The following is an 18,543-nucleotide window of genomic DNA, read 5'->3' as shown; positions in this document are numbered from 1 at the left end:
AATTTTGGTATTCACATGGGATTTTGGCACCAAACCCCTGAGGAGACCAAAGGCCCACTGTAGTTTTAATTAGGTTTTATTGCACAATGTGCAAAATGCAGATGCCAGGTAAGCCTCTCTGGAAAGAGCAGAAGTAATTTCACAACTGGGGTGCTACCAATGGAAAGTCTCTCTTTATACTTGCTGTGAATGCTCAGTCTTCAAGACTGGACATAAAGTATATTATAATGGATATAAGGCAACAGTTCACTCCATTCATCTGAGGAAGTAGACCAAGTATGAAAGCTTATGTTACAACATTTTTCACAGTTAGTCTCAAAAATGCTACAAGATCTCTATGTATACTGGTATTCCAAACTAACACAGCTATGTCTCTGCAATACATATAACTTTTGATGTTTATTTGGTTACTGCTTTGCTCCTTAAAACTGATTTGGCATTGGTGTACAGTGCTTTCTAAACAAAAATTTTAATAAAGTACAAAGCTTATTTCAGAGACACACTCCCCTACCTCCCAGTAATTCCTATACAGTTGTTGAACAAAACTAGAATTCATACATAATTCAAAGCAACAGGTAGACAATACATCGTAATCCAGTAAATTCTAGTAAGTACGTTAGAGAAAGAAGAATGCTATGAGTTACAGAGTGTAATTATATTCAGAAGCAAGTCCCTTTCAGCTCAGTCATGCTTATTTTTAGTTGGAAAGGGAATATAAGAATATTAACTATACCAAAATAAATATGTTATAATACATTCTAGCATCAATCCAGAAATACTTAAAACCCTAAGAATGGAAACACTTATTTTCAAGTTCCCTACACTAGCTGCATTACAATGACTGACATTCTAAGTTTCATTATCTAGATTTTCCTGTATGTTTAGAACCAAGATGTTAATTAAACAAGCCACTTGCATACATATCTTACCTGGGAGGAAATGAAATGTCCAGTTCATATAATTTGTCTTTAAAGACTGACAGCTCTTTGTCAAATTCCAAAAGCTGAAAGAGAGGAAAACACACATGCACATGCCAGCATTAAAATAAATACAGCTTGTGTTTTTATCCAAAAACAGTAATTGTTGAGCACATTGTAAGTTACAATAAATATGCTACAGTACTTCTCAAGACTTTGTTAATGTTATGCTTAATGATGTCATTATTATTTTGTTATACACTGAGTAATTTTTTTTACAGAAACATAGTACGCAAATCTAAAATCAAAACAAATTAAGAAGAAATATGAAGCTTGACCTAAAATACCATTAAAATATTCATTAAAAAGTGATGGACATTAAAAAAAACAGAGCTGTGAGTGTTGTAGGTACGGCCTGAAAATGTGCTCCTTCTCACTGCTATCATGTTGGACTTTTCTTCTTAAAGACGTGTTCATTTTTTAACAAAAGGCACTGGTTATTTTTTTCTGAGGGAAAACTGATCAAGTGTTAAAATGCTAATTTATCTACAAAACATACTCTGGTCAAAATAATTGCCTCTACTTTATTTACACTGGCAAGAACGTACAATAAAACACTTATAAGCCAGAAACTGAACAGCCATTTTAAATTTACAAACAAAAAATAGACTTCTTCATTTCATTAAAAACAATGAAGAGTCTTGTGGCACTTAAATACTAACAAGTTTATTGGGTTTAAGCTCTCCTGGCCTCCTGCCCAAATTCACCAGATGCACGCATAGACTTTAAAAAAATATTTTGCTGCAACAGAGTAACATGGCTACAGCCCCTCAAAAAGAAAAAAAAACCTGATCACAAAAGCAAGCGATACCCCTTTTCAGTTATTTAAGGCTGCCTGCATTAAAGAACATCTTTCTCCCTTTCCTACTGTACCCAGGTTGCAATATAGATAGGACTCTGGGGGGAGGGGGATATGAAGTAGCTCTGAATGCATGAAAAAACCCCTATAGACTGCCATAAAGAAAATAAAGTGTATAGCCTAACCTTGTGCTCCTGAGCACCTTCTCATAAAAGTTAATGCTGGTAGCTTATATTGCAAGTCTTAAACCACTCTGCTGGATGTCAAATGCTTTATTCCAGAACCACCATAGGTGCTGAGTCTGACGTGAAAATGAACCCGTAGTGCAATTGGTCCGTCATTAGAAATGCCACTTTCGGTTTTGACAGCCATGCCATCAAAAAAGGCAGTCCTCCTAATGCCTGTGTGTTTACTTCCCTGTTCATTAATCATGTTCCAACTCACAGCTGTGCTGATACCATTGTATGAATGGCAGAGGTTCCGAAAGAAATTAGATTGTGTTCTTCTTTCGTCTCCGCTCTGTCATAAATCATTCCTGAAATGTGCAATTAGCAGCGGCTTGTACACATTAATTATCTATGTGAAAAACAGATACCTGAACCACCTGCACAACTGATTAGCTCCCTCCCTCTGGCCCACCCATTTCCATCCGCCCATCTCTGTTTGCAAGACTACCCGCCACCCAAGCCCATTTCTGTCCATGTATGAAGATGCCTCCGCAAGTGCTTTAACAGCCCCCTTTTTTTGTGCCTAACTTTTGCCAGATGAAATAGAACTGTGGTTTTCCAAAGAAAAAAATTCTGAAGCAAGGCATCTACCCAAACAAAAACAATAGGACAGTCTGTCACCAGGCAGAGACTTGAGGTCCTAGCACTTGGGTCACTGAAGAAGCTGTGGCTGAATGCAACTCTTATTGGCAGAATTTGAGAAAGTTCCTTTTTGGACTACGGCTCCCAGAATCCTCCAGCCAGTATGGTCAGCAGGCATTCTGGATGCTAGATTCTGGGAACTGATGTCCAACAAAAGGCACTCTTTCAAGTTCTACTTGTTTGTCACAGACCATAAATTTCAGAATCAAGGTTGGATTTCTTCATTCCCCCTAAATTGGGTCTCACTCTAAGCTTGAAAGACTCTTTGCTGGCACTATAATAATCTTTATGCCTTTTCTTCCCATAAATGTTAGGCTTGGGCAACAATTGCACTGTAGAATGAATTAATATTATTAAAAAATATCTGACCAGCAAGATAAAAAGACATTTGGAGAAAAGAGGATTGCTTGGAAAATATAAGAATGCAAAAGACAGATTAAACAAACAATGCTTCACAGAACACAATGGTAAAAAATACTCATTGAAAATTCCAAAGGCTGGGTGAAGTTAAATAGATGCATTGTCTTCATGGATGAATTCAAAATATCTACAATGTGTGCACACAGTTTCTGGATATGTGCCTTGGTCATGAAGATATTCAGGATCTGACAGAAGGGCCAAAGTTTATAGGGTTAAAATCACTAAGACACTTAGCTTGCACCTATTTCCCCAGTAACAGCCACAGACATTTCTGACATGTTTATGTACTGTGGGTGGTTGCTTGTTTAGTTATGTGTTGTGTACTTCAGATAAACTATTGATATTGTTGTGACACAGATGACAGATAACAGGAACACAATTGTGCTGGCAGCTGCCGGAGCCTCCCAAGTTTTCAAGGAGCACTCTCATCTTTATAGCCACTGTTGCAAAAAAGATCACTTACAAAACCTAAATGCCAGCTGCTGGAAGGGCACCATATACAAGGTTACTCTAATTACTCTCACTATTTTTAGTAGTTCAAGCACTTGCTCAGGTGGGAATCTATCTTTAACAAAGAAGAAGAGAAGGGGGGAAACTCTTCAGAGAACACGCTACAGGGGTAACTTGAATGGGTGGCCTGAAACAGCTTGTTATAATGAGTCCACTCTGCTTCAGAGTTATAACCTTCTTTTCTGGGGCAGCTTCTCTTCATGCAATTCTGGAGTGGTGTTCTTGATTTAGTATGGAGGAGCAATAGCCAATGGGGAATCCACAAGCCAGATCTCCATGCATGAATATCATTTTTAGGGAGGGTATTTGACAGCTAAATTAAATAAACAGAGTGGGACAATCTCTTATGCTAATTAACAAATCAAAAATTAACCAACCATTGGGTCTGGTTGACATAAGAGAGTTCTTAAGAAAGGACAATATGAAACTGCTGATGAAACTAAGGGCCCAAACCAACAGGCCAAAATAAAGCCGCTTCGGGTCACTTTGGAGGTATGCTGTTTAAATGATACATGCATCTTAAGAGGCAAGAAGCTGTGCCAAAGCTGTGTTCCAGTCCTTAGGACTGGAGCGTAGCTTTAGTGCAGCTTCTGGCCTCTTAGGACACATGCAGCATTTAAACAGCATACCTCCAAAGTGATCCGAAGCAGATTTATTTTGGCCTGTCTGTTCAGGCCCTAAGCAGCCTATAAATTGTCATTAAAATCAGCCTCCTTATCTGAGAATGGCAGCCAATTCAACATAGATTTCACAATGTAACATAACATAATGTAACATAAACCAAAACAAACAGATCCAAGAAGAACCATGGAAGTACAGGCCCACTTGCCTAATGCTTATTTAGATTGATGGAAAGCATACATAAAGAAAGAATTATTAAAGACATTATACACTTGGACATCAAAAGTATTTCTGACAGAGTCCATAGCACAGGTTCATAAGCAGAATCATGGCATAAGAATAGCAATAGCAAGTACATTTCTATACCGCTTATCAGTGCACCTAAGCACTCCCTAAGCGGTTTACAAGTGTAAGCTAAATGCCCCTAACAAGCTGGGTACTCATTTTAGTGACCTTGGGAGGATGCAAAGCTAAGTCGAGTTTGAGCCCCCTTGGCTGGGATTGAACTTGCAACCTTATGGTTTTTTTAATAACTCAATTATTATAATTGTCATATATCAATTTCAATACCTTGTCTTATTTATATAAGCCTTCATAAGAAGCTAAAAAAGGGAAAAACATATATTCATTGACTCTCTGTCAAATAGTGCCCATATTTATACAATCAAACAATGCTAAACATTCGCTAAATAACCTATCACATCTTCCCAATCTTTTTCCCATTTGACATATCTTTTTTATTTAATAAAGCTGTTAGTCTATCTTGTTCTTTCATTTCAAACAATTTGTTCCTCCCATCTTCTATACGGGGAGTCAGTGAAAGTTTCCAGTTTTTGGCCACAATCATCTGGCTGCGGATATCAACCTTATGGTTTGTGAGTGAGTGGCTGCAGTACAGGCATTTAACCACTCTACAGGGCTCTATAAGAATTAATCTCTTATAGAATTCAGTTCCCCAGAGTTGGCAACTGACATATGATTTGAAAAAAGACTGGGGATGGGGAACTTTTGGCTGTCCATATGTTTTCGCTACCAGGAGTTCAACCAGCATAGACATTGGTAGGGGACTGTAGTGACAGTTAGCCCTCTGTATACATGGATTCTGCATCCACGGATTCAGACATCCACAGCTTGAAAATATTTTAAAAAATAAAAATAAACCCCAAAATCAAATCTTGATTTTGCCATTTGATATAAGAGACATCATTTTACTACACCATTGCATACAATTGGGCCTCAGTATCCACAGATTTGGTATTTATAGGAATCTTGGAGACAAATCCAAGTGGATACCAATGGCCCATTGTGTAATCGTAGAATGATAAAATGGAAGGAACTGCATGGGCCCCTAGTCCAATATCCAATTAGATGGTACTCAGAACATGGAACAAAAGTTCCCAGCCTGATTTAGACCAGTTCATGGACTATAGGTCTATGGATGGCTATCAGCCAAGATAGTTTTAAGTTACCTCCAACAACTGTTAACAATCTTTCCCAAAGTGCTGCCTTCCAGATATATTGCAGTGAAGATCCCATCTGATACATGTGAAGGACAAAAGGTTGGAGGAAGGTTATCTTTGAATAACAAAATATTGCTTGGGGGAAAAAAAACATTTCATGTAGCCACTGCTGGAAGCAGGATTCTGGATTAGATGGGCCTTAGGCCTGTGATGGTGAACCTATGACACACGTACCCTCTCTGGCACACAAAGTCATTTTTGAGGGCATGTGTAAAGGGAGGGCAGGGGAAGAGTAGGAACAGGCACGCACCTGTTCCTACTCTTCCCCCACCCTCCCTGGCCTTTAGCTGTCTCTCCGGAGACAGCTAAAGGCCTGGGAGTGTGGGGAAGAGGAGGGACAGGTGTGTGCCTGTTCCTCTTCTAGCACCCTCCAGGGCCTTCAGCTGTCTCCAGGTAAGTCTCACCTCCAGAAGGCAGAAGTCCTTCCCCTGGAAACCCTGCCTCCTGGCATTGGGTAACACCCGCTGCAGGAACGCCTTTGAGTTTGGGCACTCAGTCTCTAAAGGATTTGCCATTACTGCCTTAGGCTGATCCAGCAGAACTCCTATTATACTGAGATCTGGGCCTTGAAGAAAGATAATCAATTTAACAAGTGACAGCACCTGATATTAATGTATAGATACTGTCAAACTTTATAAAAACCTAGCCCCGTGTTTCCTTGCAACAGGAAAAGAGGTGCTTTATCTTGCCACAAACAGCTATTTTGAGCACAACAATATGAATTGCTGTATTACAGATCATTGAGCAATGGAGCATGTAATATTTCCATTTCAGAAATAGTAAAGGGCTTTCAAATGAAAATCAATATATTGTTCTATTTGATTTACTCATTATAAAACTATTCTTGAAAAACTTTTAAAATGTAATAATCACAATATGGGACTTGGGTAGATTGAGGAGGTACAGTTGAAACTTAGTGATATGGATTTATTTATAAGCTGCTTGTGAAACATAAGGCCATCAACATGGTGCATTGGATGAACAGAATAGCAAACAGTAAACAATATAGAACAAACACCTCAGAAATCAATCAGACAACTATCAGCCCAGCTATCAGTTCTAAAAACCAAGAAAATGCTAAGTAGAACATAAATGTATTTACTGTTTGGTGCAGCAATGAGAACACTAATCAAACCTACCAAGATAAAAAGTGTCATAATTACAATAACTTGATACTGGTTTTCTAAAAACTACATTTACTTATCAAGTTAATGCAAAGAAAAAGTGGACCAGTTAATTCTTTACAAAATAGATTTTCAGAATCACTAGTCTAGATTCTATCGTGTCTTCTGGCACAAAGCAGATAGATTGGCCATTTTCTCCTCCATCACTGGACACTTTCAACAGGTTATGGCTGTTTCGGGAATGGAAAGCAGGTTGCTTAGAAGTCTTTGCATTATTTTAAATCAAGGACAAGTTATGGGTCTACTAGAGTATTTGCCTCGAATATAAATGTACAAGATGATTACATTTGCATTTAAAATGAACAATTTGACATTTCAAATGGCTGAAGAATGAACTTGGTCTGAACAATTAAATAAGATGTGTAAATATTGCTTGCTTAGGCTCAAAGCAAAATAGATATTCTGGGGAGGGGGGGAAGAAAAAAGAAGAATCATTGTCCATAGGGACACTAGTATAAGCTGCCTTGGCTAAAATCACAGAAGTATGAACCCTTTATAACAGGGCAACTTAATTCAGTCATTGGAGTAGAACAACAGCAATTACTCATCAAGACCTACAGACCAAAGTCAGAGCATTGTTAGATCAGGAGGTGATATTAGCAGCATTTATCAAATCTATCTGCAGCGACCACCAGAGAATTCACAGCTGTGGAAGGAAAATGAAGTTTCAGGATGGGGGGGGGGAGGGGGAGAACCTTAACAATGACAAGAGAGGATCTTCAAAAAGTAGCCTCAGAGAATTAAAATAATGGAACACAGGCCAAAGAGTTCCTTGTTTGTCACTCCTGTATTACTTACAGGTATTAGAAGAAAAAATATGCATTTCTGTGGATTGGGAAGAAAACAACAACAGGGCAAATATCCAGCAGCCATTATTTCACCATTGCTGTAAATTAACTGATAAAATTAAAACCCTTAAATAAAAGATCTAACAAGGTATGCACCTCTCCTTTTCTGTTACCCAGAGTAGCAGGAAAAAGACATTCTTGTTGTGATATAAATGATGAATGTGGGGACTATTCAGATATTATTTCCTCCCCATTTTCTCTGCTTATGGTGAGACTGACAATTTATATTTACACTGGGCTTATGCATTTACATTCTGTTCTTTGCTGGTTCCTCTTGCCTGGTAATATATACAGTGGACCCTTGTTATATGCTGGGGTTTGGTTCCAAGATCCCCTGTGGCTAACAAAATCCGTGGATGCCCAAGTTCCATTAAATATAATGACATAGTAAAATGGTATCCCTTATAAAAAAAATGGAAAATCAAGGTTGAAATATATGAAATATATGAAATTTATACTTTTTTGAACATTTTCAAACTGTGGATGCTTGAAACCGTGTATAAAAATCTGTGTATTGCTATTTGAACAAAGGACCTCTCGAATCCTGGAACTCAAAATCACTCTCTCAGTACAGAGTTGGGGAAAGTATGACCTCTCAATGGCATGTGCCTTTTTTGTGCCCTAAAGCCCCTCAGGCAACCCCAAACTTACAGAGCTCCCCAATTTCAAAATCTTTTCTGGGGTGAAAATTTGACCTAAAATCAAGGGAAGATGGGTTCCCTTTAGCTGCATGCTTAGTTTCCACTCATCCAATTTGCTTGGCTTTCTTCTTAGGAGTCATAGGCGGGATACAGACGGGCAGGAGAAGATGTCTTGGAGGTGTATTCTGCTGAATACGGAGCCTCCAGACCGCCCGCCCCGGGGGCGTGCTTCAGGTGTTGGGGCTTCCACACGGGGGGGGGGGCAATGAAGACGCCTCACCTGGGTCCGTTTCGGACCCGTAGCTTCTATACCGCCGCCTCGGAGGATGCCGCAAAGAAAGGGGCAGCTTCCGCATGGGCGGCCCAAACCGTGGCTTTTTTTTTCCTTTTGCCGCATGAGAAGTGCGCAGCTGCGGCAGTCTAGCACCAGCCGGCAGTTTCCCTTTTGCCGGCTGCGGCATACGCATGTGCACATTTAAAGCGTCAGGCCCCTTTAAACTTTTTCCCCCGCCCTGCCCAAGAACAAAGGTGGCCTCCTGCCAGCTGGTGATCAGCTGATGTTGGCATCCTTGCCCGCTTGCGCATTGCGAGTGCCACCACTGGCATCATGGATGCCTCCTCTCCTTTGTTCCCTGTGGTCTTCCTGAAGCTGCAATCCACAGCCACAGCTGTCGCCGGTGCCACCGCCGTCTTCTCCGCCTCCTCCGGCCCCTCCGCCTCCATTGCTGCTGCAATGGAGGTCCCATCATCCACCACCATAACAGCTGTAGACTTGGATGACAGCAGTAGTGATGATGATGATGACACAGAACAGCGCACGGCAGTGGCTGCCATAGCACTTCATCAGGCTACTGTTGGCGGTGCCATGGCCCTGGCCAGAGTGGCATGCCTCCGCCGATGCTGGAAGGTCCCTGCATCCCAAGACTTGCGGGACAACTTTGTGTCAACCATATGGTCTGATGAGCAATGGAGGCATTTCTTCCGAATGCCCCGTGCCCTCTTCCACAGGCTAGTGGGCATCCTGAGCCCAGAAATGGAGAAGGCAGACACAGTGATGAGGAAACCCATCCCAGTGGAGAAAAGAGTGGCCATTGGTGTCTTTTCACTGGCACACAAGTCCACCTACATTGTGACGGGGGCGCTGTTTGGGACTGGCGTTGCCACCATGGGGGAGATCGTGGTGGAGTTTGCCCTGGCCATGGAGAAGCTGCTGCTGTCACGGACCGTGTACCTGGGGAACGCACGTGAGGTAGGGACAGCCAGACCACCTTCCCTTTAATCTTTGGCAGCTCTGTGATATTCTGTGTCAAGTGTCACCCCCTCACTGTACATTTGCTGTTCTTGCTATGGTGCAGTTGCGCACGTGTAAAAGAGTTGTCATCTCAATTCCTCTGTTTCTCTCCCTTTCTTTCCCCCATAGATTATGGATGCCTTTGGTCGCTGCGGCTTCCCACAAGTGGTTGGCCTAATGGACGGGTGCCACTGCCTGATCATACCACCCTTGGAGCTGAGGAATGCCTATGTCAACAGAAGGGGCTCCTATTCTGTCTTCCTGCAAGGGACATGTGACCACATAGGAAGGTTCGTGGACGTGGAGCTCGGATGGCATGGGTCAGCCCACGATGCCAGGGTGGCACGGAATTCTCTCATCTACGAGGCCATGGAGGCTGGCATCTATGTGCAAGGGAACCCCAGCATCAACATCAGAGGCCAGCAGATCGGGCCCCTGATACTGGCTGACTGTGCCTACCCCATTCGGAAGTGGCTCATGACACCGTTTAAGACCCCCCGCACTCCCAAACAGAAGCTCTTCAACAAGAAGTTGAATCGCGTGAGGGGGGCCGTGGAGAGATCGTTTGGCAGATTGAAGGCAAGATGGCGCTGTCTCACTGCCCCACTCCTGGTGGCAGAGGAGAACGTGGTGCCCATCCTGGTATCATGCGTCATTCTGCACAACATCTGTGAGACCAAGGGCAGGGTCCTGGATGAGGGCATGCGATATAGGCGCCGTTTTGTGCTGCCCACCCTGGCACCAATCACAGAGGCTCAAGAGAAAGAGAAGAAAGCAGGGGAGACTGTGAGGAATGCCCTGGCAGATTTTTTTCTGACAAGGAGAATCTGAAGGATGGCTCCTATGCCATCATCTGTGATGTCAGAGTGCAATGTTCTGTAATAGCATAAGCACATGAATAAATGTATCCCATTATCCACAGTTTGAGTCTGCCTATCATTCCTGATCTGTGCTGTGGGCATGTTTTGCCACGTGCCTGAGGGGGACACACACAAACACACACACACAAAAGGTCTCCTGGCGCCTGTTTTCCTGGGTCAAAAAGATACATCAGCTCCAACTGCCAATTGCCCCTTTGACAATGTATCAATCCCCCTCAAATTCAAGCTTTCCTAATGGCTCATTTGAATGTATCAATAGGGCACCCAGAGGGCATCTATTGGGGGAGAGATTCAAACTGCTCCTCTGAAAGCTATCATTGGCCTAGGACCACCTTGGCCTAACGGCCCTGAGCCGCAGGTGCCCATATATACCCGTGCGCAACTGTGCAAGACCCCAGGACGGCGATCAACATGGCAGCGCCACGCAGGAGGGTCCCGATCCGAATCGCCTACTGGTCCGATGAGGAGGTCGGGATCCTCCTGGACTCCCTGATGCCACAGGCAGCTGCGAGGAGGGTGATGGCCAGCACCAACAAGCCCAACCGGGGGCATTTTCTAGAGTCGTCTCGTGCCCTCCGAAACCAAGGGTTTCAAAGAATGCTGCACCAATGTAGAGTTAAGTTTAAAACTCTCAAGGCAGCGTTCTTTGAAACCCTTGAAGATTTTGGAGAGGAGCCCCCGGTTGACAAGCGGCCACCATTCTTCTCGCGGCTGAAGGACCTGTGGGTCAGGGGTGATCGGCCAAGACCGGAAGATCGCCGTCCTCCAGGTAAGTCAGAGCTCTTGCCATGCCCTGTCCTCCCCTCCTTGACCCTTCCCTTGCCCTCCTCTCCTTCCTGCATGGTGCCAATGCCATCCCTCCTCTTCCCTTCTGCAGGCGTGCGGCCGAGGCGGAGGCGGAGGGAGGGAGGGCACCGTTCCAGGTCGCCCTCTCCACCATCCTCGGGGGACGAGGATGTCCCCGAGGGTGGGCCACAGCCAGGACCAGCTGCTGTGGCCTCTCCGCAGCCAGAGCAGGCTCCTCTGGCGGAAGGTAGGTCCCCAGGGTGAGGGTTGCCTGACTGCAGCCCCCACGACACTTGTGCCCTCGTCTGCCATGCCAGCATGGTAACTTGGGCCTTTCCTTCCCCTTTGGCAGGGCTTCATGTCCTTGCTGCTGCCGCCGCCACGCAGGAAGAGGAGCCTGGGCCGAGCCGCCACCTGCCAGGGGAGCCAGGGAACTTGGCCCTCGATGCCAAGGCCCTGGATCGAGTCCTCCAAGCCCGGCAGCAAGGTAAGTGCGGAGGTGAACCCAGGGAAGGGAGCGGGGGCACCCAGAAACCCTGCCTGTGGGAGTGGGTGATGGGCTCCACAGGCTGATCCTAACCATCCTCTTTCTTTTCCCCCCACAGAGAACCGGACGGAGAGGAGGTTCGCTGCCCTTGAGGAGAAAGTGGACAAGCTGGCGGAGAGAGTGTCCTCCATGGAAGAGACCCTCCGGGAACTCCTCCGCCGGCTGCCCGCCCCACCACCTCCTTCCCCTCCCTGAAGCAGCTTCCCTCCCCTGCCCCCTCTGCCATCCCTCCTTCACCTTCCCACTTCCCTTTGTATATATTGTATATAGTTAAAAAATTTTTATTGTTTGTATTAATAAAAAAGTTTATTTTTTAAAAAAAATTGTGTGGTTCATTATGCGCAACTGCGGCAGTGTGGCTGTGAGTGTGAATGTGACAGCTTAGGCGCAACTGTGCAGTCTAAAGCTAGGCAGGAGTGCTGGGAGGTAGCAATCTCCAAACTCTGTCCTTCCAGGCGTTTGGACTTCATCTCCCAGAATCCCAGACCACAGGGCAAGGTGGCTGGGGATTCTGGGAGATGAAGTCCAAACACCTGGAAGGACAGAGTTTGGACATTGCTGGTTTGGGGACCAGTGAGCCAGGCATGGTGGGAGGAGAGAACAGGAAGGGTAGAATAGATTAGATAGGGCTGGGAGGGAACACATGCCCTGGGAGGCGAAATGATATCTTTATGGGACATCATGGGACCTAGTGCCTTGTCAGTGCTCCCTGCCCCTTGATCCCAGGCCCCCTCTAGTTGCCCTTTGCCTTTGGGGGCGAGTTGTGGGCGGTGGGACTGCCAGAGAGTCACTGAAGAGGCTGGAGGATGGCCCAGCAAGAGGCTGCTGAGACAGTTCCACCTCCATGGCAACTCCCTGCTCCTCAGCTGGAAGGATTGCTCTTGCTGGGGGCAATCCTTCCAGCTGCTGCCCTACTCCTTCCTCCACGACCCTGGGGACAGCCCTGGCTCTTCCAGCTCTTGCTGGGGGCTCCTGCTGCTCAACCCCTTCGTCCACGACCCTGGGGGCAGCCCTGCCTCTTCCACCCTGCTCCCTACGTACCCTTCTGCGTCTCGGGCCACCCTGCCCTCCCCTCATGATCTCCAGCATTTGCCCCATCAGAACAGTCTGCGCTTCCAAGGTGGTGTTGAGTCGCCTCTGCTCCTGGTCTGACCTGTCTATTGATCTCTCCTGGTTCTGAACGGCCCTCTCTTGAACTTCTAGGTTCCTCTCTTGAAATCCCAGTGCCCTCACTTGAACTTCTAGGTTCCTCTCATGAACTCCCAGTGTCCTCTCTTGAAATCCTAGTGCCGTCTCTTGAAATCCCAGTGCCCTTTCCATGAGCTCCCTGCGGGACTGTCTGCCCCTCTCCCTGTCCTCAAAGGCTCGCTGCCCCTGCTGCATCAGTGCTGCCATGTGCTCTTCTGAGCAAGCCTTGAGCTGATCCACAGCCGCCACAGTTTTAGTAGCTGCTGACGGACGCACCCTTTTCTTCTTGGTAGCAAGTCTCTCCTCTGCTGACATGGCAGCTATGGGATTAGCTGGAGGTGGTTCTCCTTCTCCTTCTGCTTCAGTTCGTCCTCCTACTATGGGACATACAAGCAGAGAGTCACAGAAGCCTACAGTTAGCAGAGACCCTGAGGGCCATCTAGTCCAACCCCATTCTGCCATGCAGGAACTCTCACTCGAAGCTGTGGCAAAGGGTAGAGCTTCAAACTAAGGGTGTGGGGAAAGGAGAGATTTACATGCAAGGGAGGGGTGCCTTAGGAATGTGGGACACATGCAGCACATGACCATGCCAGGGACACTCACAAGCCTACTTGCACAGCAACCTTGCAAACATACCAGCACAGTAAGCAGTGAAAGAAACATGCCACAATTGCGCAGTTGAGCCATGCACTTATAAACATAAATATAGGGTTTACATTGCATATTCTCTTCGGCCTCACTGCCATCGCTGGCGGGTGCACTGGCCCGGGAGACAGGTGAGCGGTCACGGTAGCTGCTGGTCATGGAAGAGGATCCAACACGAGATGGTGGTCTCCTTCTGGAGCTCCCGGCCCCAGCAGACATTCGTCTGAGCAGGACGTGGGGGTCCAGAGGTCTCTGGCTGCTGGAGGAATCGCCCGAGTCGGGGTGTTCCTCCTCCTCCTGCTCCTCATCTGTATGACAAGGGACAAGGGTCATCTCTGCCCTGTGCCCACCCCGGGGCCACATCTTGCCCTTCCCCCATTTCCCCCTCCCTTCCCCCCAGGGGCCCTGGCGCATCTTACCCTGAGGGGACATCAAAAGGTCTTGGGCACATTCAAGGTCCGGGGTCTCATCCTCGTCCTCCTCCTCCAGCGCCACAGGCTCGGCTCTGGCTGGCTGGCCCGCCGGGACCCTCACACGCTCCCCCCTGGTGGCTAGTCTGTTGGGTCTGATGCTTCCATCACTTTTAATGAAAGCATGCAGCTCCTTGTAAAAGGGCAGGGGGGTGCCCTTCTTAGTACCTCTGGCCTGGGCATCTCTGTATTGTTTGTATTGAGATTTTAGCGACTTGCATTTTCGGCGACACTCCTCCAAAGTTCTGTTGTGGCCCTTGGCTCTCATGGCTTCTTCCACTTCTCGATATGTGTCAGCATTCAGGTAGGACTGCTCCAATTTTTGCAGAATGTTTGGCTGTGACCATATAACTATAAGGTCAGCCGTCTCCGCATGAGACCAAGACGTCCCCCTGCCTTTTTTCGGGGTGCTGGTGGATGGCTGAGCCATCCTGCCTGGTGGCAAAGGGGAGCCGCCGCACAGCTGTGCCAGGAGCAGCCGAACTGTGCCCGTTCCCAGGTGAAAATGGTGCAGGAATGTGTGTAGGGGGTCACTTTAAATTCCAAACTTTCCCTTATCACTTTCTACAACCAAAACATCCGCCGGCAAAACTTACAACTTCCCGCGATTCCAGCAACGCATGCGCACATGGAGCTCTAGGGTTAGGGTTACAAGACTTAAAATGCACCACAGCTGTGCCGCAGCTTCCACAGCTGCATGGCAGCGGACGCTGCAATTAAAGCCCGACTGCAAACCACGCATGTCCCGGACCCTGACCCATTATGCGACGCAGCTGACACGGAGCTTTTAAACGGGCAACTTATATTTGCGGCATGGCAATTCTGGCGTACCGGTGCAGCAGCTTACAGACGGAGATGCGCACGTACGCCGCATATCAAAAAGAAGCGGAAAAAAGCAGCACCTTTTTAATGCCGCTTCTTCCCGCTTGGGGCGTGCGGGCGGCGCGTTCATGACGGCATTCAGGTAAGGGCCGTCTGAAGGCTCTACCTTCATGACGTCATGAATACACCCCTTTTTGCCCGTCTGTATCCCGCCATACTGAATGAGACCAAAAGCACTATCTCTTCAGCAACCTATTTCCCACAGCAGCCAACTACAGTGGTACCCCGGGATACGAATTGATCGCGTTACGAAATTTCCGGGGTACGAAAAAGTTAGATTGAAAAAAACTGTTCCGGGTTACGAAAGATTTTTCGGGTTACGAAATTCATTTCGGCGCGAAATTTAAATCCGAAGCGCGGCTAGCGGCTTTCCAGCGCTAACGGAAAGCCTTTTCGGGTTGCGAAATGTATCGGGTTACGAACGGCGCCGCGGAACGAATTAATTTCGTAACCCGAGGTAGCACTGTAGATGTCCAAAGATGTCAAATCTAGAAGCAGGACAAGAATGTAACAGTTCTTGATCATTCTTTCCAGCAATTCGTATTGAGACAAACATTTCTTCTGATCCTGTAGGTATGGTATTTTCTTCATAACATGTGGGGACAACCATAACATGTGTGCTAGATCCTTGCCCTTCCTGGCTCATGAAACAAGTCAGAGGGGGACTAGTCTAATAGGTAAAGGTACTGGTCAGTGCCTCTTTTCAGCAAGGCAGTGTCTCAACATGTCTGAAGAAGGCAGCTACAAGGCCTCTACCGATAAAGCCTTTCCTAGATCTCAATATACCGGAGGACAGTATTCCATTTTGGGCTAGAACCTCTCAGCTCCAAGAGTTCCTGGATAAGATGAATACTTGATCCATTTCAGTTTTGGTTAAACTTCTGGAGGGAACTGGATCTGGAGGGAACTTTGATCACTTTTGCTGCAAACCATCCCTGTTGCTTTTGTTGAACTTCCCAATGGCTTTCAGTGTCATAAAGCATGGAACCCTTCCAGATTGCCTCAAGGGCATTTTATACTGGGAACAACCAGGAAGGGGGTGCTGTGAGATTCCTATTAAGATTCATTGGCCAAGACACCCTCAAGCTAATTCACAGAAGTATAAAATTTCTGGGAGATGTTGGTCAGAGTTTTGGGTCTGGTGTCACCAGAATATTGATGACATGCAACTCTATTTGTCCTTTCCACCTAACTCCTAGGGATGTCATTTGGTTCTAAACTGGTGCCTATTGTCAGTAATGAATTGAATGGGAGTTATCAAATCCAATCTTAATCCAGACAAGACGGAAGTGTTTCTGGTCAGTTAAAAGGCAGATCAGGAAACAAATATCCAGACTTTACTTGGTGTGTGTGTTAAAGTTCTCCAGAAGACACAGGGTTTGCAGTTTGGATATACTCCTATATTCAGCCCTGAGCCTTGAGGCACAGGTCAGTTTGGTGACCAGGAATGCATTTGCACATTTAAAGACAGTGTGCCAGCTGCACCCATGCCAGGAAATGTCTGATCTAACCACAGTGAAAAATGTCTTAAGTTATATTCCATTTGGATTGCTGGAGTGAGGCTGCTTTTGAAAAGTGCACAGAAACTTCAGTTGGCCAAGAGAGCTGCAGCCAGATTGGGGCATCTTACTGGGAGTACTACTGTCAGATGGCTTATTTCTCAACCCAATTCAAAGTGCTGATTATGACCTTCAAAGCCCTATACCACTTGGATCCAGGCTAGTCAAAGGGCATAATTTTCTATATGAGCCTGCCTGGTCTCAAAAACTCCCTGTTTGTGGGTGGCCCTTTTTAATAGTTCTGCTTCATCCATGTTTTGTGGGAGCACAGATGAGGAACTTCTTAGTAGCTCTTCCTAGGTGGCTTCCCTAGGCTCCTAGAAGAGCACACTCCTTGCTGTCCTTCCACTGATAAGTGAAAACTTTTCTATTGCTATCTTTTAGGAAATGACCAGAAGGAATTTTATTACAACGGTGCTCTATTTAGTTTCATTTTTCTCTGTTTTAATGAATTTGCTTTAAATAATTTTAATTCTATAAATAATTAAACTGCATTTAACAAAAACATTTTATGTTCTACTTACATTTTTGTATGTGTTTTTATCTGTATTTGTTTAAATTTTTGTGAGCTACCCTGAGACCTGGTTTTGTGGGAAAGATGAGATATAAATGAATGAAATAAAATAACAGTAATACTGGTTGTTTTATTGTTTTTACTGTTGCTATTACTACTACGACTACTATGCTGTAGTGCTGTGTGAAGAAGCATGTCTTTTATTGGTCCTGAATCTTCAATAATTTAACTAGACCGCACTGTTTCCTTTGCTACTCATAGTTGTGGTTCTTGGATAGGTACTGGTCTGTGGCAAATTTCCAGGAAAGAAAGAAACAATTGTACTTAATGGGAATAAATTCAGTGCCAGTCCCTGGCACACTGGAGAACAATAATTGCTGGTGCCTTACATAAGAAAGCCTAAGAACTGCCCTAATCCCAGCAATAGCAGCTACATTTCAATACTGCTTCATACTGAACTAAGCAGTCTCTAAGTGATTTACAATGTATAAGCCAATTGCGCCCAACAAGCTGGGTACTCATTTTAGGGACCTCAGAAGGATGCCAGGCTGAGTCGAACCTGGAGCCCCTGGCTGGAACTGAACTCACAACCTTGTGGCTGCAATACCAGCAATTAACCACTGCACCACCAGGGCTCCTTGGCTGTTTGCAGCCCCTAGACCCCTTGTGTCCCTGTCTTTGTCCTCACATTAAGCATCTCTTTCCCCATCAAATTCCATTCTTCCTCATTTCTATCTTTGTATGTAAACCTCTTGTAGACTTTTGAGATATAACTGCAGAGTTCAGGTAAGCCTATGGCTACTTTCTAAACTGAAGTTAAATGGATTGTACTAAAATAAAGACTACAGGAACAGAAGAAATTAATCAAATCTGAACTTGTCAGAATTAGAGTTTGTAAACCTGAACTGGAGTAGGAGTAGGATCCCAGATTAATCATTCTTTTTATGAAGGAGAGGGCAATATGTGACCTAGGGGACCCAAGCAGTCACCTATATTTGCATCACCTGTGCCCTCACAGCTAAATTGTTCCTTTCTAAAACAAAACAGCAACCCTAAAACATCTATTATACTCCAGGTGGTACCATATGCACAGTCTTGTTTTGGTCAGCAGCTTTGAGACCTGAAATGTCTTCTGTGTATTTCCACTATGAATTTACATGGTTTTTAGTGCTGCTGTATTTTTTTTTTTGGGGGGGGGGGATATGGTGGGTCACAGAGGTGCAAAAATGCCTCCTAGACCCACTCATGTTGCCTATCTTTGTTTATTTAAGGAAAAACCATTATCTTCTTCTCATCTATATTTACACCTAAGGATTCCACACAGCAGGCATGGGAACCAGATGGTCCTTCAGATATTGTTGAACAGAAACTCTGAGCCTTCCTGACTACTG

At 45.4% G+C, this 18,543-nt stretch overlaps 1 protein-coding gene across 4 annotated transcripts in view; it reads right to left on the bottom strand.

Moving 5' to 3' along the window:
- INPP5A (inositol polyphosphate-5-phosphatase A) overlaps window positions 1-18,543 on the bottom strand; it is a 312,516-nt gene that overhangs the window by 28,903 nt on the left and 265,070 nt on the right. For all 4 annotated transcript variants that reach the window (XM_089510215.1, XM_089510216.1, XM_089510217.1 and 1 more), the window contains exon 12: window positions 930-1,003. In XM_089510215.1, coding sequence (XP_089366341.1) covers window positions 930-1,003 — 74 coding nt within the window. The remainder of the gene's footprint in view (window positions 1-929; window positions 1,004-18,543) is intronic.

The sequence above is a fragment of the Sceloporus occidentalis genome, unplaced genomic scaffold, assembly GCF_023333645.1.
Source record: "Sceloporus occidentalis isolate IW3139 unplaced genomic scaffold, rSceOcc1.0.p SCAF_2, whole genome shotgun sequence".
Classification (NCBI taxonomy): Eukaryota; Metazoa; Chordata; class Lepidosauria; order Squamata; family Phrynosomatidae; genus Sceloporus; species Sceloporus occidentalis.
This window is presented reverse-complemented; position numbering and strand designations above follow the sequence as displayed.